The sequence below is a fragment of the Coloeus monedula genome (genome assembly GCF_965178545.1).
Source record: "Coloeus monedula genome assembly, chromosome: 4".
NCBI lineage: Eukaryota > Metazoa > Chordata > Aves > Passeriformes > Corvidae > Coloeus > Coloeus monedula.
In genome coordinates this window covers 4308239-4335332 of record NC_138784.1, presented here as the reverse complement: position 1 = coordinate 4335332, position 27094 = coordinate 4308239, and the positions used below count along the sequence as shown (strand labels likewise).

At 41.1% G+C, this 27094-nt stretch overlaps 1 protein-coding gene across 1 annotated transcript in view; it reads right to left on the bottom strand.

The window, feature by feature from the left end:
* PTPRO (protein tyrosine phosphatase receptor type O) overlaps positions 1-27094 on the bottom strand; it is a gene marked incomplete at both ends in the record, with an annotated part of 140312 nt that overhangs the window by 51706 nt on the left and 61512 nt on the right. The window contains one exon of the mRNA XM_082279569.1: positions 7680-7953. Within this exon, the coding sequence (XP_082135695.1) occupies positions 7680-7953 (274 nt within the window). The remainder of the gene's footprint in view (positions 1-7679; positions 7954-27094) is intronic.

Genomic DNA, 27094 nt, shown 5'->3' with positions numbered 1-27094 from the left:
TTATCCTGTTAGCTGAAATTTTTCCTGCTAACATATTTTAATAGAGATAGTTAATGCAATTAGGCCTACATCCTTAGAAAGATTAGCATGTTGATTTAGTTCTTGCACACTACAGGGATCAGAGTGCAAAATTTAGGCTGTTGATTAGCACGGCATTAGAGGACCTGTTTGAGTTCAAAACTCTGCTGCCACAGGCCCTGGAGAAAAACTAATAAAATATTTTTCACCAAAGAGCATACAGTCACAATGGGCAAAAGAAAGAGTAGATGAAAGGGAAGATTAGTATCAGTATCAAAAGTGGAATTATCCCGCAGGAGGTGGGGTAGGTTAATCAAAGGTGGAAAAGCAAGACTGTAGTGAAAGACAAAAGGAAATCCCAATGACCAGTGCAGCACTTTCACTACAGCTGTAACTTTCCAGATGTGATGGGAAACAGAGAAGAAAAAGCAACTGGGAACAAAACCATAGGTGCAAACAGAATCTCTCACCAAGACCAACGTGTCATCATTTCTAACTTTGCCAGAGCATGGAAATGCAATGGTGTGGGATTATGAAACTATTTCTTACGGCAAAGGCTCCCAATTATCTTTGTCAGATATATATCCATATATTTGTACATTAACCAGATACAAATAGAAACTCCCCATCTCACAGATACCAACAGGCACTTCAGTGATGGGATCTGTGAAAATTCTGCTGACATTTCACGATAGCCTAGAAACAAATAGGAGTAAAGCAGATCACAGGAAACAAAGCCTACCCTCTTCTTTCTGCCGACACTCCTCCCATCGCTTATTCCGAAATAAACAGTGGAGATGACTGCCCACATGACCAGAGGGTTCATATCACAGCTCACACAGCACATGAGAGTAGTTTAAATGTCAATAACAATCTCTAAATAGCACAATGCTTATGTGCAGTCATCTCTCATGTTAGCGGGTGTGCCCTGGGCTTTCTCCTGCTATCTCATTCACATCTGAGGTCTCCTCATTTCTGAAAGAATTACTGAAACTTTCTTATGCCAGTGATTCAATTACCCCATTTATTCCTTCCTACAACAAATCAAATAAAGGATGGAAGTTATATTCATTTTTAATCCAAATGATTTTTCCTCCTGATGCTTTGATTTAATTAACCAACAATTGAATTAAGCGGTAATCACTGCAGACTCTCTTTCGCGTCGCTATCTTCCGCTCGCTATCCTCTCCTTGCTCATGGCTGATGTTAGCAGAGCTGCATGAGTGATATAATGCAATTTAAAGATTCTTCCATTATCTTACTTCCTTCGGCACCAAATCTTCACATCAAAAGCTATTTGCACACTGTGAAATTAAAAGAACACTCAGCAGATAACCATCATGTTCTGTCTTTCACTTACTAATTGCTCCTAGGGTTATTAAAATTAAAGAATATGTAAAATGCCACCCTTTACTACCTAGATTTATAATTCAGAGCATAAACGGTCTGGTCTTTTTAATTTTACCATTTTCAGTGTTTAGGATGCAGCTTGTCACAGATTTCAGGGGCCACCAAGAAATAGCCTAAATAAAGTGGAATTACAGAAATATAATACTTAGAGCTTTATAAAACCTCTGTACTACATTGAAGTCGTATTACAAAAGGGACTTAGTGCATTTCAATGTCCCTCTAATAGTTTAAGGCACCTCTTTACTTACAATCTCTTTATTTTAAGAGTTGCAGATTATATTACACACAGAGAGACGAGATTGCAGGACCAAGTCCTAAATCTGCCATTTTTCTCTGTGTCTCATAATCTACTGCTTCTGTAGCAACTGCTTTCCCATCTTATCTGTTAACAGGAAACTTAACGTCTCTGTTTACCCTGGACTTTCCAGCACTTTGCATGTAGCATATAACTTGCATTACACAAGCATCAAGATAGCACAATAAATGTGCCTAACATGTTCCTCAAATGTCCTGGGAAATTCTGAATGCTAAATCCTCCATTAATGCATTCACTTTGTGTCAGACACATTAATATTTGCAATTTGGGGGGGGGGGGGGGGAGGGGGGGGAGGTACTGTGAAAATAGATACCGTATTTCAATCCGCATCAATTTGTTTGTAATATTTGTAGACTGGGTCACTCCACAAATTGAATTAGATTGATTATTGTGGTAGCTTAGACATAGCATTACATGTAGGACTGAGCTCAACTCCCTTGCTTCTCACACTGGAATGCAGATTAATCATTATTTACCTCCATATTGTGACTTTTATGAAAAAGATGCCCCATTAATGGAGTGACCTAACCCCCATGGGTAATTCCCTTTATTCACAGGAAGAAGTTGTGAATTATCTGGATGACACTGTTCATACATCTGTATGATTACCAGGAGTAAGGCACAGCCAGGGTAAAGCTTCCATTATGCTGTAAACTTTAGGATGTTTTATCTCCTGTTAAAAGGAAACCATCTTTGACATTAAAGAAGATGTTGTTAAATACTTTGGGAACATAATGTTCAAGTTTATGATAGGCAATAGAGATCTTGTGCTACTGCTTACAAAGAGGGAATATAAGTGAAAATAGTTCCTGAGAAATGATGAGACATAGTGCCATTTCTACATGGCCCCATAGGATGATAAATACAAAGATGACACAACCTAAAAAATAATGTTGTTCCACAAACAAAGGCATAGCTATTGTTCTTGAACAGATTTAGGCCAATTGTTTAGATCCTCCTTACAATGGAAATTACAGCAGGAAATCATATGGTTGCAGTTCTTTCTGTTTCTTTGATTCTGATGGAGAGGTTTTTCCACCCTAAAAAGAGGATAACATGGTTTATTTGCTGGGAAAAGCTGAGCACTAATGGACCTAGATGCTATTCTGAGTTACATTTCAAAGTTAGGGCTGCCACAGAAAAGCAGCCCTTCTAAAGGTGCTTCACATCATCCTTTAAGAAAGAAAAACATGAAGGGCTGAAGTTTCACATTTCATTAGGGGAAAAAACCCTCTGAAGCTCCGAGTTAAAGAACTCTGATCCATTAACAAGCCAGAGGAAAGGATTGGACCTGCTGAATCACTTCCTGCAGCATCTGGCACAATGACAACGGAGCATTAACTGGGTCTAATGCCAATTACTCTCTTAGAGCTGGAGATCAGAGTCCCAGGCAGCAGCCTGTTGGTCTCTCGAGGAGAATACTTTTTGTAGGAGACACAGAGGCACAACTCTCCCTGAAGGGAATATATTTCACAGTCATGTATGTAAGGAATCATCAGCTCTTGAAACAATGAGACATTTACCACTCAAAACTCCTAATCACCAGCTAAAATAAAAGCCAGGCAGAGCTGCTCTTAATCACCATCAGAGCTCCTCAGATCTGGACTTCTCCAATTCCCAGCAGAGACACATTTTTCCTGCAGGACACAATAGCTTTGCAATGTACTGCTTTCCCCATTCCTTCTAATGTACAAATTTTTTTTTTTTTTCCTTCACAGTATAAAGTTGACAGTGGATTAAAAAAAAAAAAAAACTAAGAAAAAGATGCTATATGGGTATGACTCACCCTGGGAAGAATAAAATAAGGCTTCAAGCTGGGAAAACGTAGGATGAATGAGTGAGAGTATCAGTCACTGGTATTACAGATGTACTCTTTATTTATCTCATAAACTACTTTAAAATCAATTAGTAAAAAGGTGAAACTTTATTTCAAATATTTCAAAGCACTCAATTAATTACATAAATTCTGGAGTTACTCCTTCCCCACTGAAAAGCCAAAGCTCCAAGAGCAGAGGAAAGCAGGCCTGAAATAGTTGTGTTAGATACCAGAACTACTTCTAACATTGTCCAGACTGAAGACTGGAAGGAAGGTCACTTTGACAGGCAGAGCATTAATCGCACTCAAAGGAATCTGGCCAGCAGGGTGAGAGTCTCACAACTATTCTTGTCAAAACCATTGCAGAGATCTTTAAAAAGTGGTCAGGGTTTCAGCTCTTCTCCTTCAGCGAGAGCCCAATTTGGCTGAACACAACTTTGCTACAGAATCAGGAACAAAACCCACCATTTTGTGCTCAAATTCCATGTTACAGGTTTCCTATCTAAGAGTTTTCAAATAGCTCATCCTTTTCATTACAACAATCTGGACCACGGCGCCTAAACGAGGAAGTTCTACAGTTTGTGGTGTTTTGATTAACATGAGAAATTATTCCAATGAAATTATTCCTATCAGAGCCGATCAGAACTGTGCAGTCTTGTAGAAAAGGACCAAATGAACAATGGAACCTCAAGTGGTAACATACGTGCACAAATACGTGCGTGGATGTGCTTACATGCACGTGCAAGACAAGGAGGTGATCCAAGACATGGCTTCACCAAGGGCAAACTGTGCTGACAAATCTGGAGGTTTACACTGCATAGGAGGAAAAACTTCTTCACTGAAAGGGTGGTCAGGCACTGGAATTGCTTGCCCAGGGAAGTGGTTGAGTCGCCATCCCTGGAAGTGTTCAAAGAATGCGTGGAGGTGGCACCTGGGGACATGGTCTGGCGGTGAACTTGACAGTGTTGGGTTAAGGGCTGAACTTGATGATCTCAGAGGTCTTTTCCAACCTAAATGATACTATGATTCTATGTTATATGTATATTTCTGTGACATGATTTTGTATTTTTATATGTACATATTTATGCCCATACATTTACGTGAAGAGTTACACATACACACACACATATATATAACATATATGCCTGTCTATAATGTATAAAATACATATTTTGTTAGCTTTCCAATGCTTTTCTGGCCAGAAACCTTTTAAGGGGTAAAACAAAACTCTTCTCTTAAATGGGTTCTTCTCTTGCTTAAAAAGTTTCAGCCTGTGAAGAGACATAGCCATTTCTTTCCAATTCCCTTAGATGTAGCATATTGATGGGGAACGTGAACAGGAGAAAGGAAATGTCATCAGGATACACCATCGGAAAGCAGAGGTCTTCCAGGACTCTCCCTGAATTCCTAAGTAGGCAATGCCTTTGAGGGACCTTGGTCTCCTTCTGACAAGCACTATTTGGTTACCCTGTGTGAAACTCAAATCTCCAGCACATGGCCACGCTGAAAGGCTGCATCTCCCTGCACAGTGTCCTTTGCAAACTCCAGGAGATCCCAGAAACCTCTTGAGAGTACGGTCTTGGGAATAACCACATTGGCATCACTGGCTATCCTGCTTGATTTATTTTGTGGCAGCTTAATGAATGGGGTCAATCTGCCACTGGTAAAGCTCTCCTGACACCAATGAAGTTAGAACAGGAATTAATTTGGTACTGGAAGCTAATTGCAATGTGCCATTCTTTTATGTGTAAGATATAGAAGGAATAAGGAATAACTTAGATAGTTACATGTCTTTGCATGATTAAATAAGCCAAGAATATTAAAGAGTCAGACAGCATATGGCAAAAAGAAAAATACAAATCTATCCTAATTATTGTCTGCCAAAAAAATCAAGTTAATTCATAATCATAAAATTATGTAAAACAGGCAGTGGACAATACCAATAAGAGGGGAAAAAAACCCAACAACAAACCAAGTACAACCTCATACATTTTTGTAGGAGAAACCAGTGGTCACTACAGGAGTTTTTAAGATCTCTTCTCAAAACCTGAAGGGTACTGACACACCTGAAAAAGCCCACGCTGCCATGCTGTCTTTTCATTCCAAATTTCCTTTCAGTTCTGTAGCCTTGTGCTCCAAAAGATGAACTTAGGAGCAGAGGCTGCTACAAGAGAGCCAGCACTCATCCATCTGCCTGACAGAAAATATCACGGAGGAGACTGGATCCTTTCCCTTCCAAAGCTCACAATTTACAACCTACTTTTAGGATTCAGTACATCCTTCAGTGCTGCCTGCAGGATTGCCCTTTCTTTCCCATGAACGTGGTTGCCTCTCTGGTGAGATAAAACCAGAGAAATCCACTGTTCTCTCTTTGTTACACATTTTCCACTGGCAGCACTGGCTGCATGCCACAATCACTGCTCCTTCCAAGGTCTGGGGGAGCAGAAGAGGTCTCAGCAGGAAACCCCAAGATGCTGCCAGCACACCCCCATAAGACAGGTGGTGAAACCATCAAGTCTTGGAGGAGGGAGAGTGATCCAGGATATGCCCTTGGAGCCATCAGCCTCAGACTTTTCCAGGAACACCTTGTGGAAACCCCCTGAGTCACAAATGGGAAGCCTGGGGCTGGCTTTGATGGGCTGAGTGACTCTGGCTCCCTTCTTCCTTCAGAGATTCCCTGCACAGGAGCGTGTGCACCATCTGCCAGCTTGGATCACACTTTCCCTGCTCCCAGAGACCCTCGTAGGCTCTGGAAATCAAAGAGCAATGAGCCCTGCTGCACAACTCCAAATGCAGCATCCAAAACCAGCTAAAAACGCATAGTGAGGCATTTCTTTTTCAGTTGTGTATGACAATGCATGCTTCAATTATTTTCTTTGAAGAAAACAAACATGAAATAGAAAATTGGATTAAAATTACTACTTTGCTTACAAGGTTAAAGTAGTCAACGGAAAGGAAATTCAGGCTGCCTGTGAATCCTGAAATTGTTCAGTACTTGCATTACCCAACAACATGATACTTTTTCCCATGGGGCCCTTCATGGTTTTCCTCACCAGGGCACAACTTGAGCACAGAAGGGAAGGCTGAAGATGATACAGATGATGCAAATTGATGATATAGATGATGCAAAATCTTCTTACTCCTAAATTTTAGGAACCTCACTCAATAACACGAGCCTGCTTTAACATGCTCTGAATGCTGTTAAGAGTGGATGGTGTTTCCTCATTGACACAATAATACAGGTACAAAAAATTGTAACAATTCCTCAGATGTAAGACAGCTGAAACTACCCATACATTCCAAGGTGCCATTTAGGGAAAAAGAAAATAATATCTGGAAATTAGTCCTGCTCCATCCAAACAGATTTTTGTCATCTTCCAGATGAAGAAATTATTTTATATTCTACAAATTATTTTCAGGTTGGCACATGCAACCAGTCCTGGATCAACCTCAGTGCCAGAAGCACAGCTGGAAATCTGCGGTACTTTGTATGGTGACAGAGCACACAAAATCACACATCTCCCCCAGGATCAATGCACCTGGAAATAGTAAGAGACAGGCTACTACAGATGTGTTCTCCATCACAAACACCTTCAGCTGTACTGGCACAAACACATGGTTTTGGTGACTGGTGTCTGCTTTCCAAGTTTAGTATTGCTTCAACATATTAGCAATCAAAGAACAATGTTACAGCATTTGAAACAGGATAAAACTCCCCATACAACAGGAGTGCTTACACTGAAATGTCAGTCAACCCCTGTCATGCCCTTTACCAGATTTTTGGAACTCCTGGTTCAAAGGGTTTAGGATGAACATCTGAAAAGGGGGGTTCATTCATCACACTATTTTAGTATGTCACACCTCAGTGTTCAGGAAGGGTCAGCCAGGGGAAACCTACAGCATTTTCTTTCTTTTCGCCCACAACTTGTGAATTTTCACTCACACGTTGTCAGGACTTTTTCCCTACTGTTCTCACACAGGGGTGCATCCTACACACAAGCAGGACCCACTGAAAAAACCCAACAACCACCCAACCTTCTTCACAGGAAGAACTTCTGGGGAAAAAAGCCACACACAAAGACAAGAAACAGAAGAAAAGAAGAATAAGGTGTTACTTACTGGTTAACACAGTGATTGATCTCGCTGACTTGGAAACCATATTTGAGTTCACTACCAAGAGAGTTACTATGTAATACAGGCCATGGTATTTGGCATTAAAAACCACAGGGGCGGGTAAAGTGCTATTGAATTCGTCGAACTGGAAAAAGTAGTTCTTGGATTCTCCAGCTATCTTCACAACATATACAGAGGATGAGCTCACCACATCTGATGCTTCCAGGGAGACAACGATACAATTGTCTTCTCGGACAGCAACTTGGAAAGGTTCTGCATTCTACAAGACAAGAATAAAGAGTTTGTTGAAGTAAAATCTAGTATTTTACTTTCACCTATTTCCCTCGATAGTCAAAAGATACGTTATATTTGCAATAAAGTTACATCTTATATTCTACAAGAGAGTTAACATCAAACAGGAGCAATTATTTCAGGCTACAATTCACAGTCAGCCAAAGCCCACAGGTATCTGATTATCAGAGGCCAGTCTCTCTGCAGCAGAGGCTGGATCCTGCTGTGTGTTTTCTGATACTCCAGATACTCCATTCCTTACATCCTGAGGAATAAAGCCTCTGTCATTCTTTCATGAGGAAAGGTGAAGTAGAGCAGAAGAAGGATGAGATTGTAAAGGGTGTCAGGGGCAAGAGGATTTCCGATAAAGCCTCAAAGTCATTTAAATCCCAAAAAAGGAGGTGATTAAATCAAGACTCTTATCTTGCAGAAACAGGATCATATATTCCTCAATGCAATATATTCTGAAAGCCTACAACTGAAGAATAATTTTTGGCACTGCCTAAGCTTTTCCAAATATGCCTGTTCCAGCAAGTACCAAGCAGCTCTCACCACTATGTCCACAGTTTTGGCTGGCACTATTCACTTCCTAAGCTACAGCATTTAATTTTCAATATTTCTTTTATTAGTAGCAGAGAGAAAGGAGCAATTTAACCTTGTTTTCATATATCATGAGCATGTTAAGTCATTGCTGGCTGAAAACATTTTCCTTTTTATTAATTTCAAACCAGCTGTCAGGAGAAGCACTTGTTCTCTACAGGAATTTCAAAACAGATTCATGATCATTAATGAGAAGGAAAAGTTCAAGCTTACATTAAGAGTTGCTTTTTTGTTTATTAGACCACACCACAGCTTATAATTTTTTACCCCCCCTAAAAACTGTAATAGCTGGTATTTTCAGTTCCCAACTCCACAGTATTTCTTTTTCCTTCGTATTTCACAGGCTGAGAGCTCTCAGGGAAAGGTGCAAAATCAAGGTTAGTTTGCAATTTATTCGATCGAGTTGCTCCTGTACCAGAGAGGTAGAGACCTCCTACAGAGATTAATTCTAGCAGCCTGATTACCTCCTATCTTCTTGTGGTTTTGTTTAGTGGGAATTTTTCCATGAAAACAATATTTCTAGGATTTATGCTGCAAGAAGCAGGATCCCTATTTGAAATTCACACACATGGTGTTGCCAACTCCCAGAATTCAAAAAACCAGCTCAACAAAAACAACAGCAAAAAACCCTCCGAACAACAACAACAAGAAATCCACCAAGAAAAAATCATTTGTTCTAGGAGTGTAAGATTTAAAACAGCAGCAGTTTGTCTTTACAATTCATGGTATTATCATTGGGCTTTGGCATCTACAGTGTATACCTAATGTTATACCACCCTACAGGCCAAGCTACAGGCTTGAGACAAAGGCCCTAAGCAAACCCATTCATCTGATCCAGCATGAGAACAAGGCACAAAGCATATAACCAGTCCAACCCAAATAGGATAACCTGTCTGGACACCTTCAAGCCTGAGATTAAAAACAGAGGCAATGCAACCTCAGCTGCTGATCTGAGGTTCACTTTAATTAGTCTTTTAAAAAGTTACTTTTAAGTTGTTAAAATTGTATCTGCCAATGTTATCAATGGGAGAATATTTTGGTGCAGAAGTCTGGGTAATTTTTCACAGATGGCAAAGCAACTGTTCCAAATGGCTTACAATATAAGACTACGACTACATAAAAGCTTCCATGTGTTTTCCTCAGCCTCAGCTGAATTCAACAGGCTTACCCCTGAGTAGATCAAAATTCTACACTTCAAGTGGTTGTATTTTGCCTTAAATCCCAGTCTAGCATTTGGATTCACACAGATTCAAGCCCTTAACTGGGCATTATGCTTAGATCTGGTCAAAACCAAGTAGAGTTTCTCTTATTCTTCTTCCTCCCTATTTTGTGCTCACTAAGAAAATGTGGAATTAATCCTACTTCAGCCCTCCTGCTGTGGGAAGACAGGAGAAGGAAGGCACAGATGAGATGGCTTTCCAAAAGCACATGCAGTATTTCATCACAGAAGCCATGGTTGTCTTGCAAGACTGAGCAAGGACTCACCAAGGTTATTTCTACATAAGCTTGAAGTTCATGTATCTGTGGGTTTTGACCTTCCATAGACTTGCATTTGAATGCTTCACTAGAGGAAAAAGAATGGTGTTATCTCTAAAATTATTCTGGCCTTCCCTTGGCCTTGGCACTGAATTCCACAGTACCAACTCCACGTCCCTACCTTGCTATGCAGAACCACCCAGCAGGGCCAAACCAATTTATACATGCCAATGAACAGTTCAAAGCAAGCTCCTTATAGCTGGTTGTGCTATAAATCATTTGCTATGCTAACCAAGCACAGCTGAAATTTAAGCATACAATTGCAGAGTCATGGACATTCCTAAGATATAATTAGATGCTTTCAGAGAATGCTCATATGGGTTGTGATTTTATTCTTTGACTCTTCCACGGGTATTGTATTAACCATGATGAAGACTGTACTTTTATTTTTTCCCCTTAATGTTCTCGTGAATCCACAGCAAGCACCATCCAGCAAATGATTCATGAGCCTTCTACAACAGCTCTCACACAATTAGCATGGAATGCCTCTGCTAGCTAAATAAAACTCTCAGATGGATGCTGTTGTTACCTATGACAACACCTGTCCGGGGTAAATAGCTTTTTCTGAGTCCTCTATCACCTTAAGCATGTGGGGATTGTGAAATGATAGCTTCCCTGCTCCATGTACCTGTGGTCCAGATGCTTTGGAACCACTGCTGCCATGATGCATTTTTTTGAGGGCCCTCTCTTTAGCAGCCATGTGCCCCATCCAACCCCTTCCTTTACCCATCTGCAGAGTGCATCCCTCTCTTGAGTGGTCCCCTTCCAGTGGCTATGTGTCCCTCCTCCACACCCCTGTGTGCTCACAGGCTTTTCAATTGCTGCGTGCACGGGACACACGGCTTGTGGGAGACATCTGCTGTTTCATATCCACTGGCTCTTAAAATAACTTTCATCCTTTAATTTCATCTTCTAAGACTGGAGTGGCAGGTAAGAGATCAACAAAAAGAATTGGCAATTAACATGTCATAAGACAAAATCATTGATCTCCTTTGGAATATGGATTTCACTCGGGCAGTGTTTTAAAAGAACAGACCATTCTGGTCATCCTTTCTTCATGTTGAACAAGGTGAGGGTTACCAGCCAGCACTGGGCTTGTGATTTTGAAAAGAAGGCTAGGAAGAAACCTGAGTATTTTCTCTAAGCACCACTAGAAGTGACAAACGTGCCCCACTTAACTAGATTGTAAAGGCAGTGTGTCTTAAGACTGACAGCATCAGTATGGTAAATACACATTTCATTACTTCTGGTCAGCTACCTCCAGGATTTAATTTGCTGGTGTCACAGCTTGAGCGGCTGTTTCATGCCTGTGGGGAAATTTGGCAGGGCGTGTGCATTCAGAACCCAATGATTAGCTCCAGCTTCCTTCCTAGTTTATTATTACAGGCTCGTGCCACGATAAAGCACTTAGGGGAAAAAAAAAAAAAAAAAGAGAGGAAAGTAAATCCCACAATTGTGATGCCTGTTCACAGTCATTTACAGAGCAGGGATGAGTCATGCTAGTGGAATTTCCAGCCAATAACCATGTCCCAATTAAAATAAAAAGCAAGGGGAGGCAAGGAGATATACAACATATCGAATAAACAATATGCAAAGAGTAATAGGAAAATAAATGGTGTGCAGCAGAGCTCAGAGTTCTTTTTCAGAAGTTTATATCCTCAGTTTATTTCCATACAACAGAATGAGTTTTACACATGAGGAAGAGATCAAAGCTGCAAAACAACTCCTAATCTTAAGTACTCTAGCTTTTGAATGCCTCATTCCGAAACACATTGTGCCAGAACCCAATTACCAGAAGTGCAAGTAGTTACAAGTTCTGCTGACTTTAAGAGGAGCTGCGGACACTCATCAGCTCTGTAAAATTAAAGTACTGGTAACTACATCTCATTATCTAATGCTAGACAAGTGGAAATAAAATCCCAAACAAATCTGACTTTTGTCAGCTTTTACTGAGTAAATCCTGCAGCATCACAGAATTTTCAAAGTGGACATCTGAAATCCCAAAGCAGGAGCAAATTTAAAGCTACAAGGATCTACTTCTTAGCTACCATTATGATCACCTACTGTATGATGCTGGACAAAAATAACCTCAATGCAAGTACAAGACAATACTGAACATTATATCCAGACCTCTTGGATGAAATACTGGCTATTTTCTGAGTGATTCTACTACACTCAGATATTTTTTGTGCTGGTGGCCAATAATGCTAATTTCATTCTAAATCATACGATGACTCATTCTCACCACGATTCATCTCACTTAATCTTAGGTACTTAAATGGAAACGACTAAGCCAGCATGACCTTTTCAGATAGAATACCTGTGGATTCATCTAAGGCTGGAATTACTTTTGAAAATGCACTAAACAGCCTAAGGGCTGATGGTCCCAGCTGGGCAATATTCCTGCAGCCCTCTGTCACTGGGTGCAGTGAGTCCAAAAAAGACAGGACTGGGATCCAGGTTTCAGGATTTTGGCCTTTGCTACAGTCTTGCAGTGGTACCTCCACAGAAAGCACATAAGAAATAAACAGTATAGCAAAACATGCTTCCCTGGAATTGCTAGCTATCCTTATTAGCTCCTAAACAAAATAGGTAAAGACATCCTAAGCTTTCCACGTGTTCCAGTGAATTCTGGAGCAGGCATAGACCTGAGTGCTGACTGCAAGAGGAAAGGATTGATGTGATCTTCAAAAGCATGAACAAAAATGTTACAGCCTTGTGGCAACAATGTAAAGACTTTTGGAAAAAAAAAAAGCCTATTTATTTCTGGGGCTTTTGTTTCTACCTACACTTTCCCACAGGTTGTGTAAAGATCATCCCTTAATAAATACTCTTCAGAAGAAATACTCCATGGGAAAAATGCAAATCTGTATAGTTAAGATTTTCCATGCAAAAAGGAATATTTTAACATGTAAAAAGATAGCAGAAGCTGCAGTTCTCAATAATTTATGGTTTGTGATTCAGGTTAACACATCATTTCTGGCATTCTGCTCTATGAATAGTGTCCTCAGCCCTGTTGCTATTCTGAGTCTCAAAAAGCCAGTAATAACAATCCTCTGGTCATATTTTATAAATGAGCTTCCACATTTCTTTGCTCTGGGAGACAGTTTTTAAAGGGACAAGTATTTTTTCCCATCTCTGCCCACAAACGCAGAACATGAGGGCGGGTTTTTTTAAGCAAACATCATTATGGTATGTACAGCCCACCATGTTCTGCTGCCATTCTGAAGTTAATAACCGGGAAGGAAATATTTCTTCACACAATCAACTGCTACTACGACAGCATTAAGGATGCCAGAATGCTAATTTCAGTAAGGCTAATATCTTATGTATCACACTGTTAACATGTCCAATACTTAATAAATTATTGCCAAATATATACTTCTAGCCCATCTTTCTAGTGCAAACTGCAGAGGGCAAAACCCAAGCACAGTAAATTCAGCGACCTTGATGTTAACAAAGTTTGAAACGAAGTTACGACTTCTAGGATGGCATTTCTGCCTCTTTTTGATCCTGACTGTACATGTACACCCCAAATACAACATCCACCACCCCAAATTCACATCCAGACAGATAGTTTGGTTTCTCTCCACTCTGGATTTTCAGCTTTTCCCTAGTACTAAAATTATGTCCAAAAGCGTAATTCTGCCAAAAGAAAATATGATTTTGGTTCCCTTCCCCAACTCAGATCTTTATGGGGCCTCTGCAATTGAACTTTAGCCATCCCTTATGGATGCAGTCACACACACGCTAGATGAACGTTGTGCTTTAATTCAAACACATCCTCTTGAGCCTTCCTGTGAGTAACAGAAAATGAGTAAGGACACAGCAAACACACCACATTGCCTCAACTCCCGTAATTCCACCAAAATGGCCCTTCTCCAGTCACTGCTTGTTCTCTGGGACAAGAATGAGACCAAATTTCTGCCTGAACCAATGTAACATGATCAGAGTTGAACATATGCCAGGTGGGAGGTGTTAGGTGGATCCCCCACTAAATGCCAGAAAGAACAAATAGGGGGAAGGGAAGAAAAAGATATACCCCATGTGCACATTCTCCCAAGAACGTACACGTTATCCTAAGAACATACACACTCTCCAGCAACTGAGAGTAAGTGCTCTCACAGCACAGCATCCACAGGGCAAAACACCTGCAACTACAGTTCACAGTCCACAGAGGCAAGGAGGAACAGATCACCTCATGACGAGGCTGAAGAAGGCAGAGAGAACAAGTGAGTGACAAATCAAGGTAGATTTTGAAGAATTTGACTTATTTGAAAGGAATCTCTCTTTCCATGGTGTGAAATAATCTCTGAGGTGTCTTACATTGCCAAGTGCCCTGTGGGAGATGAGAAGGAATACTGGAGAAGTGGGTTTTGGTGATGAAGGACAAATTCATTCATGCTGCTCAGTCCTTCAGCTCCAAAATTGTGGATTCACCCCTGCCGATAATGGAAGTCTGCAACAGAAGCTTCTGATGCTGAAACAGTTTCTGAACAGCTGCTGATGCTGAAAGGTGACATTAGGAAGTTACACAGAAAATTCTTGATGTTCAACAGAACGGGAAGACTGATGTTGCATCATGAGAAAACTATTCCAGCACCGCGGTGCAGCTGAGAGGAGTTGGACTGGACCGGAGTCAGCTGAACTTCCTACTACATGCTTTGGCAGGGAGTATGACAGAGGGGTAGAGACTGAGCCTGGTGGGTGCTACAAGAGTGGAAATGCCCCAATTTTGAATGGATAGGGTGCATATATACCCTTCATACGTGCACAAGTGAGTTAGTTTTTAAAGGCAGAATACAAAGCTTTGCTACTTGCATTATCTATAAAGAGCACAGCTGGGAGGAAATTAAGAGTTCTCACTTGTCAGAGAAACTGGAGACCAAAGTGGTTATCAAATTAATTTATAATCACAAAGCAATGTAAGGGAAAATGGTGGAAGAGAACAAGACTTTCTGTCCCTCCACCATGTTATTCTATTATAAGAGAACAGACTAAACACAATGAATTGACTTGTAGACAGGGGCTATTCCAGAATCCTAACCCTTTGTTCTGTGTCTGCAAGTGTTTTTAAAGGGGATTAGGCACCAAAGTGCTCCTAAGTATTTTCAAAATTCTGAAACTACTAGAGAGGTTTGGAAATTTGAAATTGGGATGCATTCACCAAAAAAAAAAAAATCATCCTGTTCCAAATCTGGTTTTGTGACATGAAGAATCCAGAGGCAGGTGTGGGGTACACTTTGTCCCCATCTAAGTCTGTTGACATCACTTTGGTCTGGTGTTCTCCTTAAACAAGTGGTCTGCCTTACTGCTGGTCATTCTTCTATCACCCCCTGCCCCTCAGCTCCCCAGGAAAAAAGCTGCAAACCCCCACCACCCTTTCTTCAGTGGTCACAGGAGTCATGGCACGGTCTGGAAAACCCAGGTCTAAATCCAGATCCCCAGTTTTCATATTCTATGCCTGAAAATACTTGCTACCCTTCTTCCCTGAGCCATAAGTGTAACATGGCTATGGCTATCCCGGAAAGATTGCTTACTCAGGTTCAAGTGCAGGTTTATTTTGTTCTCAGATCCAAGCAGAACCTGACGTTCTGCACTTTGATTACCTTGTGGCATTCCTGTGTTCTCTAAACTGGCAAGAGATGAACAGACAAGCTGCTGACATTTTCTCTTGTTATTTATGTATAGTTTCTGCAGATGAATGGTATCTTTCCTTGCTAAAGTATTTGCTGTGGTAGAGTGTGTGTGAGTGATAGATTGTTTTGCTTGGTAGGGGTTTTTTTGCTTTTTTCTAACCTGTGCTCCAAGGGAAGCAAAGCTGACAGTGCCATTTCCCTGATTACTAGCAAGAGATGAGCTCTGTAACTCTTTGTACAGCACAGGGTCAATTGCAAATCCACACAGAACATTTCAATTGTGGCTACAGCCCGATTTTCAATTCATTTCTAGTGTGGCTTTAGGCTCAGTTCAGCCATTTGTACTGATCTGATAAGTTCATACCCACAGACAAATGCTCTGTCACACCGGCGCTGGCAACGCGCTGCTCTGAAGTCATAAACACTCCCAAACTCTAATGCTGAAAAAGCTCATAACTTGTCACTGCCACCTTGCCCTGCAGGGATAGCTCCAGCAGGATTTATTTGCTCGTAGTGCATCAAGCATTTAGTTTTTAGCACAACTGCCACAGGCTGACTAGAAGGAAGCAAAAGAGAGGAGTGAATACAAAGAGCTCAGGAATGGAGCCGGGCTCCTCAGCTGCTGCAAAGTCCCTTCAGATGTAACAGTGCCACCCCACCTGCCCAGAGGAAGACTGGCCAGGGGACAATGACAGCTGTTGCCTGACAGAGGGATGTCAGTCCAGGTTACTGAGTGTTCTGTGTCCTTCATGAAACACATAATTCTGCTACGATGTCCTCTCCTACCAGCTTAGTGACTTCAACTCACAGAACAGGATCTTCTGCAACTGTGTTTAACCAGGGTAGGAAAGCAGTAATTCCTTCTGCTTCAACAGCCACCACATTTATGTTTCAGCGACTTCTGTGCTGTCACAAGAACTTGCTTAAATATTCTGCACACTTCTGTGAGTACTACTAAAAGGCTGAATATGCTGCTGCCTTCAAACTGAGGACACCTTAAAGACACAGTGGTCAGAACTTTCATGATGAGACTTCTGTACTTAGGGGGGGATTAATCTGGCTTCATTTTATCATAATACAAATTGGGCGTGTAGTCAAATCTAATCATCTAGGTTCCCTCTGTACTCTGTAGGGAGAGATAGATCTGAAGAATTTGATTTATCCACTTACCCTCAAACAAGCTGCCTTCTGCAGATGCTTGTCTCTCCCTGTGCACCTTCCATTTAAACATCAAGAGCCAGATGAGACCAGAAACAGCTGTGTATGGTATGATGGCAGCTGCAACTCAGATTTGTAAAGCCATTTTTATGTATTATGGCTCCTAGTCTTTTTTTTGTCCAAATTGATATTATAAGGTTTCAATTTTGTTTAGCTATTCTCTTTTTCAGCAGTATAAAAGTGCATGCTGGCCAGGACTGAGCAAGGCAAATAACTTTAAGCACACAGAAGGTCCTACTCAGCAAAAGATGTAAGCTTGTCCATAAATCCTTTGCCTCTGTGACAAAGGCAGGCCCTGAGTACAAAGAATCAATCAGGAGATCAAGGTCTCTTTTCTGGATCTGCCAAAGAGTAATAACCCCCTGAAACTTCCTTCTAATTTGTTTTGAGTCTTTGATGAAGTGAGGTTGCTAAAAAATCACTCAAAGCGTAATAAAAGTCTCGGTCTCTTATGTGATGCTGAGACCCCTGTTCTGCAGGTTTAGCGTTCTCTTCACAGAAATTATTATTCCTTGCTGTGGTCATGTGGTTTTTACACTTGGCAGTTACCCAGTGGCCAAGAGGGACACAGACAAACCACTACAAATAGATTCATCAGCCTAATATCTTCAGCTGAGGTAGCTCAGCAGTTATGGTATGGAGAGCATACACATCAAGTTTCTGTCTGGTTTGGCAGCTATGTACCCTGTGAGTGCAGAATTAAAAGAATTAAACTTTAGCCATTAGCTTTCTTTAACACATATTTCTCTTCTAATACCTGACAGAGCTTTTCCCCAGGCATGACAATGGCTAGCCAGGCAAAAGAAGGCTTAATAAACTGAGAGATGAGATCAGCTGAGAAAAGGCTGTGTGGACATCAGCAATGGGAAGCCTGTTCCCTACAGCAGAATTGACTGTAAAACAAAAATAGAAATTTTCAGAACACTGTTTCCTCATTTTAACTCAGGATGCTAAACCTCTGTAGTGTCTTCTGAAAAGGATGAATTTATAAACAGCATGACCTTAAATGAGTCAACATGACCTTTCCCAGACATACACCACAGTAAATATTTACTGAGCTTTATTTCATAGGCATTAACTCATTGCTAATATAAAAAGCTTTCAGGCTGCTAGACAATGCAATATGTAATCCTATCATTCTGACATTTAAGAATATGCACAGTTTAAAAGTGATAATGATTTTCTTTCCTAGTTAGCTTCTAGATACTATTTCCCCATGTATTTGTTTATGCTATAACTTTCTTCTTCCATTTTATGAAGAATTTTTGTTGCCAGTGAAAGGGAAGGATAAGAATGAAGGATGATGACATGGATTTTTTTTTTTCTTTTGCCTTCTATTTAATTCACAGCAAGTGGTACTTCCATACATAAGCACTGGTCATTTTGCATTATACTAATCCAGGCAAAAATACATCAGCCTGCTTGTCTGACTGCCATTTGCAGGTCTTAGTATGGTAATTCCTCAGTAACTGCAGTGCAAGTATACAAATCTCTCTCATCTCATCAACTCCTGCACTTCAAATTCATGCAATAAATACACTGCCTAAGCTCTTACCCAACTCTTTGACTAAACCAAAATATTTTTCATGATCCTCCTGGGAGCACACCTGCCTGCACTTCGGAATTACAAAACTGACGCGGCTCCTTTTTCCTAAATGTGACCATAAAATGTCAGCAGGGAAGTTTTGTAAATGTATATGGTGTCCTATAATGCAGGTAAGTATCTATGAGATCCTTCAAAAAAACAGAGTTGGGCACAAAGTTTTTACTTTAACTTAGATGTGCACCTTTAAACCTCTCGCAGGACAGTCCTTCACGTATATGTACAACAGAAAGATGCAAGAAGAGGCACACTGGCAGCACTGAGCCCCTGTGGTAACAGCAGCAGCTTCATCTCCAAGCCAAATGAGTGGTTTCTCTTAGTTATTTATAGCCTTTTTAAATTTTAATCACTTTATTTACTTATTCTCTGCTAGGTCCCTACTGACATCATCCAGTTCTCCCTCCTCTCCCACTTCAGTGTGCTCATACACTCATAAAGAGCAGTGGAAGCTCTTTATCATCAGTATCAGTCTACAATGTTGTTTCTCAGCTCAGGTTTACTCCTGATGCAATTTTTGCCACCTAACTCAGGTGCCAGGAGAGCCAATGGACAGAAGTATGCTCCTGACCAAGCTGTTTCCCATCAGCCTTTAGAAACTTAAAGCAGCAGAGAAGGAAGAAGGCTGGTGGTTTTTTTGGGGTTCTTTTTTGTGGCTGCCAATAGGTTACACCAAGTATTTTAACTCCAGGCATGTTTCTGTGATGATTTCTCAAGTGATGAAAGAACTGGGGAGAGTACACAGAGCACCACACTTAGTGAGTCATGGAGTTTTCTGTCCAGCCCCCCACACTTCAGAGGAGAAACTCATCACCCAACAGCACCCTGAGCTCCCTGCAATTTAAAGGAGCAAAAGTCATTTGCAAGCAACAGCTTCCCCACAGCTTAATGAAACACCAGCAGTAATAGACTCTGCACTCTCTGAGTTCAACCACCAGGCAAAACTGACTGACTTAAATTACCACAAAGATTAGGACCATAAACACAATCAGTTGGCATAGCTCAGTCTATAAACAAAAAATGTATTTACCTATGACAACAAAATTAGCCATGCTGTCCTTGTCTCTGCTGCTGCAAGCACTTAGAGCACACATGTGAAAGTGAACATTAACGCTTGCACTAAGTATTTGCATGTTTCTGAATAAACTGTAATCAGTTTGACAGTATTCTTCTTTCTCGCCTTATTAGCCCTGTGAGCTCTTCATTCAGTTCTCACACTTTGCATACCAAAAAGGCAGACAGAGAAAAACAGCAACATCCTCGTGAAGTTGCACACAAGTGCAGAATGTCTACATAAATAAGAAAATTAAGACCCAAAGAGTAGAGACCGTGCTCCAAAGAGCAACAATGTCTTAGTATTGGCCACGGTAAAAAGAGAAGCTGGGGAAATCTTGGAATTTTTTTCCCCATTTGTCTCTACTTGAAAGAGGGGAAAAAAGAGACATGCATGACTGATGGTAATGGAAAACCTATTTGTGTCCAATTCACTGGAGAAAGAGTACAAGGACATATCATCCTTGTGAAATAATTTGTCCTGTATTCCTTGAGCCAGATGAACGTCCCATTATGTACAAAACAACATGTGCAGATGAATACAAATTTGGGAGATCTATTATTCTCTCAATACACTGTCTTGGTGTAACCTCTGTCATAAAAAAGGCCTCTTTCCGAGTGCCTCACACTGCCATAAAGTGTGACTTTTTCCACTAACCTAGAATAGATTTGAAAGTGCACAGCAGCACCGAGGAGTCATTCATGATTAGGGCTCTTGCTGTGAAACAAAACTGGCACATGCTCGTGGAACCCATAGCAATTAGCAAGTGTGAAATCAAAAAGTCACACCACACCAACTGTTCGCGAGGCACGCAGAGCAAAAATAGAATGAAACAGCTACATCTTTATAGCCCTGGATGGCTTTGCAATTCAGAGAGATCTTTATGAGCACATAACAGTTTCATTCCCTCAGATGAGGCTCTGTGCCTCGTATTTGAACTTCTCAAAATTTTCCTCTTCACACTGCTCCGAGATACAAGGTACTGTTACCTCAGACGCTGCTCATTACTAATTCCCTAACCTGACAAGAAGTTTGTGGAGGAACAGAAGATTTTTGAGATCTAAAGAATGATTATGAAGTGACACAGGTATGATCTCAAATCTAAGTTTTCTCCTCTTGCAGAGCTAACGAAAAAAAACCAGGCCCAGTAATGTGCCCAGTGCAGCATAGAGCACTGGAGCCTCTTCAGCCCACGAGCCATTGTGATACCTCTAAATTTTAATGGCTTACAGAGCAACTCCATCTTTCACATCAAAGTGAATAAGGAAAAAAAAAAGAAAAAAAAGAAAAAAAACTTTGAGGCACCGTTCTTGGTTGAAATCTGCTACATTCGCGTTAGAAATACTTAATTCCAAACACACAAAATGATGGCTCTGCCAGAAAAAAAGCAGTCTGCATCCACATGTGGTGAAACAGAAGCTGGAAAGTGAAGACCATGATGTCCTAGGAAAGCCAGTAGCTCTCCTTCAGATGCAGGTCAGAAAAACACAGTTGCCCAGTCTGGCCTGAATACAGCTTGAAATCAAATCCCTACAGTTCTCATCATCACCTGATACAGCACATTTTGGTCACTGCAGATGTGAGGATGGAAACAAAGCCACCTTTTCCATTCCACTGTGAATTGGGTCCGTTTTCCTCGGGTTCCAGTGTGCCAGGTGAACAGTAAGATCATCCTTCCTTACGCCCCACCAGGGAAGCTGTGACCTCAGCATGCAGGCTCAGGAATGTGCCAAGCCTCACTGCGACCACCCCAAAGTTTGCCTGGCCTTGTGGCTTGGCAAGGTAGTGGCAGAGGTGTTGGCAGTAGCTGCAAAGCACTTTCAAATTTTTTAAGATATTTAAAGATCAAGTATAAAAAGTTTTGCTTTTAAAAATCCCACTGGCACCGGCATCTTCACAGACCTACAAATCTGGCCTTTATGACTTCCATACCATGGGCCAAAGCACAATTCCTGCACAACTAGGCTAACTCACTGATGTTAATGTTGCTTTATGTTTGTTAAGAGACCACAACTATTTTACCTGAAGCTGAAAAACTTGCATGTTATTCTATTCACACCTAAATATTGAAAACTTATTATGAATATATTTGATGTCCCCATCTTATATGGCTGGTTTTGGTTTCATTGTAAGTATTTCATGTGAGCTATTCCTAGACATTTCAGAATGCTTTAGCAAAAGCAGCTCAAGAATGAGGAGCTAGGGAGAAAGACCAAGAGCACAGATAGAATAATGATTATAATTTAAACAAAACTCCTCAAAGAGAAGAAGAAGCTACAACTGTGAGAACTAATTGATTTGATTCTACATACACAAAAAAAAAATGGTAAGAAAGATTTTGTCCTGGTAAGACAGATTTAGCTTTTTAAGAGGGATTTAATTAAATACCCCTCAGTTGTTGGGGTTTTTTTTCTTAAGATTTTAACTGTCAGGCATCATATCCAAAAGAAAAAACAATACCATCCAGGAAGTAATTATCTGCATTAAGTGCTGTTAGACTTCTTTCCTGCTACAGTGATCTCTGGCAGAAGGAGAAACCAAGGAAGTTGGGGGGAGGAGGGGAAAAAAACATTGATTCAGTAATTTGAGAAGCTAAATACATTTCTCTGTGTCTCAATTCACAGAGGGAGGGCTTGTTCTGCAGTGGGAGCAGCACCAGGTAGGTAACAGCAAGGCCTGCTCTGGTGGCTGTGTGTCATGTTAGAAACCGGAGGAACACAAGGGGCTTGACACAGCATTATTTGCTGTGAATAACAACCCCCCGGAGCCACTGCTGGGTGATCAAACTGGAGGCTGCACCTGGTGTGGGCAGGTGTGGAGCTCTCACGTTGGCTCTGCTCTCCCCCAGCTCCCCTGCCTGCCCAGGGCTGCCCACAGGCACAGACACACAGCTCCAGCCACTCGGGCTCTGCCCTCCTCTGCTGCCTCCACTGCAACACCATGTACCTGTTTGTCACTTTTCAAGGTGGATGCGCTGCTCGTGTTCTTAGAGCCCTGTTTATAAATGTTTTATTCCTCCTGGCTTTGGTTTATCCCAGCTCCTGTTATCCTGGATAATTAAAAGTTGAATTGAACACTTAATATTTAAAATACATTTCCTGTGTGTTTCCATGATGTCAGCTTTCATACTGAATCCCTTCACTGGTTATCCTGCACAGACGAAGGTTTTATCCTTTTCCACTCAATACTTTCACTACCATTATTTGATGCCACTCTTTCCCATTACCTGCCTCCTATTCTGCCAGTAGCAGGAGCCACAACTACCTATTTCTGCTTCTTTTCCTACTGCTCCCTGTAAATGACACTGTCCTGCCATCAGTAATCAATAATGCCTTCTTTATGTAGAGGTTCGTCATAAATCTCAACAGCTTCTGTCAATTAGCTTCATGTATGTATTTAAAAATTATATCAATAGGAAGCATATTTCATATAAAACTTGCATATGGTTTGCTCTTATGTTCCTCACTTTTTAAATGGATTTTTAAAAACCAGAAACGTAAGTGTTTTGTGTCTGCAACCAATTCATGAGTGTTGCACTCAGCAGTCTCTCCCTCTCTTCTTCTGTACTGGTTGTTTTTTTTTTTTCTTGCTCCTGACTGATGTGGATTGATGCTGCTCCTGTGGAGACTAAGCTGGTTACCTCACCCAGCAACCAGCCCAATAGATTTCCAGCCCTGCCAGGAGCCCTCACTGCTCCTTCAGTCTGCATTGCAGCCATCCAGCACAGCTATGGGATAAGAAGTCTATCTTAATTTTAATTTCTTCCTCCCCAAAAGGATAAGGGTTTTGCATCTTCTCTGCACAGTGCAAAGGACGTCATCCTCTTTAACACATAAAGAGCCTGACCTGAAGCAACGTGACAAGCCCACCAATAATTTTGTTTGAAAAGCCTTCAGTTGTGAACTATTTTCTAAAGTCAGTCGTGGCAGCCCAGAAAATCCTTCTGCTAAGTTTCCTCTGATTTTGTGCATAGAAACAGTGCTTTTTGACAAGAGACCAAGGAAAGTCAGCCTGAAATAATCGTGTATTCCTCTGTGCATGATTGCTGCAGTGACTAATCCCAATTTGCTCCCTTAACTCTATCTCTCTCCTTTTCAGAAGGCAGCTCAGTTCTGAAAACAAATGAGAGTGGAGGAGAAAAGGCAATTTGTACTCATGTTCTCTTCCCCAGCATGCTTCCTCCCACTCCAAATTCCGTAGCAAAGGAGTATGTTTTGGTTCACTAGCTGAGCCTACGTTCCCAACTATTATGTTAACAAATAGTAATGAAAGAATATTTTTGGTTAATTATGTGGCTCTACTGTTGCTATTGCAGCTGACTGGGGAAGATGAGAAAATCTGTGTGGTTTATGGTACAAATGTAACACGGGAAGTGCTCAAGCCATAGACTTGTTGGGCCCTCATTCAGTTTTCCAGGAAGTTTTGGAGCTCTTCAGTCTTATAACCTTCCTGCCACCCCGAAGGAGAGAAACCTAAACTGAAGTTCAGATATAGACAATTTAAACTGAAGAACTTACTAAAGCTGATATCAAGATTGGAAACTGCTCTTTATTTCTGTGATATGGTATCCTTCTCTGAGGAATATCAAAGTACTTTTCTACAAGTACATGTTAATGAGCCCTCACAAGATTGCTATAAATACAGTATCATGCGTATATGACTCATGTGGCTTATTAATTTTACATCACCTACACTGCTGCTTGAACAAGAGTGACAGAGCAGCATTCAGGCAAATTGCTCTGTGAGAACTTAGCCAAAATAGCAGTACCTGTGTCTTCAGGGGTCAATCTGCCTCAAGGCTGACTAGTTAGCAGGATTCAGGCTGAGAGCAATGTTCCCTGCTCACCACAGCCCTCCCAGTACAGTTCTCTTGGCAAAAATTTAGAGCATTCTTCTAATAAGAAAATAAAGTCTAAAGCAATGTATTAACAGCTCCTAGGTTAAACATCCCATACTATGCCAGTGCTCTACAGCAGGGTGCAAGGAAGAACAGGAACTTTGCTGGGGGATGGATATGGATCCAAAAGGCACAGATCCTCAGTGGGACTTGATTTTAATTAAAAAGCAGGAGGAAAAAGCTATATTTAATCTCTTAAACTTACCTATGCCCTTAACTGAATGGCATTTTTACTTAGCTTAATTAACTATTAACACTGAGTTCCAGAAAAGCCCTTTGTAATTTCGAAGTGTTCACTCTACTCCTGTGGCAATTACCCCATTAAGAGGCAGAGCAATAATGAAGACATGTGAAGGATTTGTTTGCTTGGTGCTTTACAGGAACTGTGAGCCAGACAGACGCTTTTTAATTGAGATAAATAGGACTCTGTGCTCATACAGCTTGATGAGAGGTCAAGTATATTAGCATGGGGTTAGCACTAGCCAGTGTTAACCTCCTCTGCTAGCTTAGAGGACGGGAAGGTAAAATAATGCCTGTCTGTGAACTACCACAAGTTAAACAAATGGTTCAAGGCCCCACAGAGGGTAAATAATAGAGTTGAAACCACAATAGCTAGGTATCTTTAGCCCAGTCTCAGTGGAATCAAGAAAGGTGGATCAAACCACCCATTTCATAGTGATTTCTTTCTTTCCTGCACGCTGGATGATTGACGTGGTGGAATTCAACCCAAACAAGGCAGGCAAACTTCTCTGGCAGCATTCACAGACATGAGAGAACTGAGACAGGGTGGAGGGAAAGGAGAAACCCCCAGTAGCTGCATTGTCCTCTCAGAGCAAAAAAAGGAGGAGAAAGTGGAGAGGAAGATGCTTCCTCCTGTCCTCCAAGCGGGAGGAAGACCAGAGAGAGCAGCTTCCTAGGTGTCAGCTAAACCCAGGAGTCTCAGCTCCCACTGTTCCCACACTGACACCCATACTCATTTCTTGTCTTTGTTAACGGTTCCTCCTTATCCTACAGCCAAATAACTCCAAACTTCCCAATATTCAAATCCCAGAGCAGCTTCTGTAGCTAGAATGTACCTCTGAGCTCTAAGCCATCCATAACCACGGCAAGTTTCATTCTGTCATTGCTATAATTGCTAAGAATTCAAGTCTGCAAATTTTGATTTAAATGGAATAAATTCAATTCTCTGCCTTTGTCAATTCAAAAAGTACACTGAAGCTTAAACCCATCTAAGTGATGTACTTAAGCCTTTCCTGTAGTAATTAAAGACTGAATTAAGAACTTTGCCATTTGAAAGGTTTCTATCTCAGCCTAGTCTGCCGTACTGCAAACAGTGTACACGGATGGGCTCTGTTTCTTTGTCAGTAAGAAAATGCTCTGAAGAATTTCATACATTGCTCCAAGAATTTCATCTGAAACAGTGGGAGAAACATGAGAAAATTCAAGTGCATCTCCTCACGTGTTGCAGCAACACAGCACAGCCCTCACCCTACTGGCCTTTGGCTTGCTAAGGATGACCAATCCATGAAAAGCTAGGAGAAAAATTGGTGACAAAACATGTGCAATCACCAAGAGAGAAGCTGAGAGAAACTGCTGTGCACTGGGATCAGTCAGTCATGGACTGTCTGGGAGACAGCTGCTTCCACAGCCTGAAAGGCTCCTGAAAGGATTTATCACCATTTCTGGTAGGGTAAAATTCGGAAAAATCAGTGTTCTTGTGAAACACCTGATGGAGTTAAAATTGAAGTGGCCCCCTATTAACAAGAGTTAATAGCTTTGGGGAGGGGAAAAAATGACCTTAGGAGCCTCCTGTATTTCAGGGGGAAAGACAAAGACAGTTTGGGGTCAAGGAGGTGGAGAAAGGAGGTGGAAAGCTCATGCAGTGGGAAGAGTAACTCATTCCTTTGACCAGCAGAAGGTTGAGTGAAGCTGTGCAGCAATTTGACAAATAAATCTACCAGTTTTTGAAGTTAAGGCTCCCATTTTCAAGACCAGAGGCTCCAAATTTGGTACTTTCCACTAATTATATCTGCAAGGGAGTTGTATTATTTATATGTATTTTAAATTAGCTGGTGACCCGAGCTGTATCTACTACGGTCCAAATGCAGTTTGCTTATCATTCATTATATAAATGAGGTTTGAAATGAACATAACTGTTTACTCAGAAGACATCCATTCAGTGAGCTGGCATTTCTTCATTACCCAAAATATATGATAATTGTCCATGTAATTCCTTCAGCAATTTAATTGCACACAGTCCTGCTCCTCCATGGAAATTATCTGTCAACTCCACAAAATAATTATGCATCAGTCTAATATTCATTCACACTGTTGCATATATAGGACTGGATTGAATCTGGATTCAACTTCCAGTAAGGTGAGCACCTTTTTAAGAAACTACAGCAGTGAGGTTTTTACAACAAAACTAAAAACATGACTCCTGATTCAGTGATTGAAGTGCTACCATGGCTCGTGGTGGGGTGTATGTTGGCATAGCAGAATGGATACAGCTTTTGCACAGGGTGAATTCCAGGGTGAAAGGTAATGGTAAATCAGGGTAGTAACACTGAGACCTGCAAGGAAAGA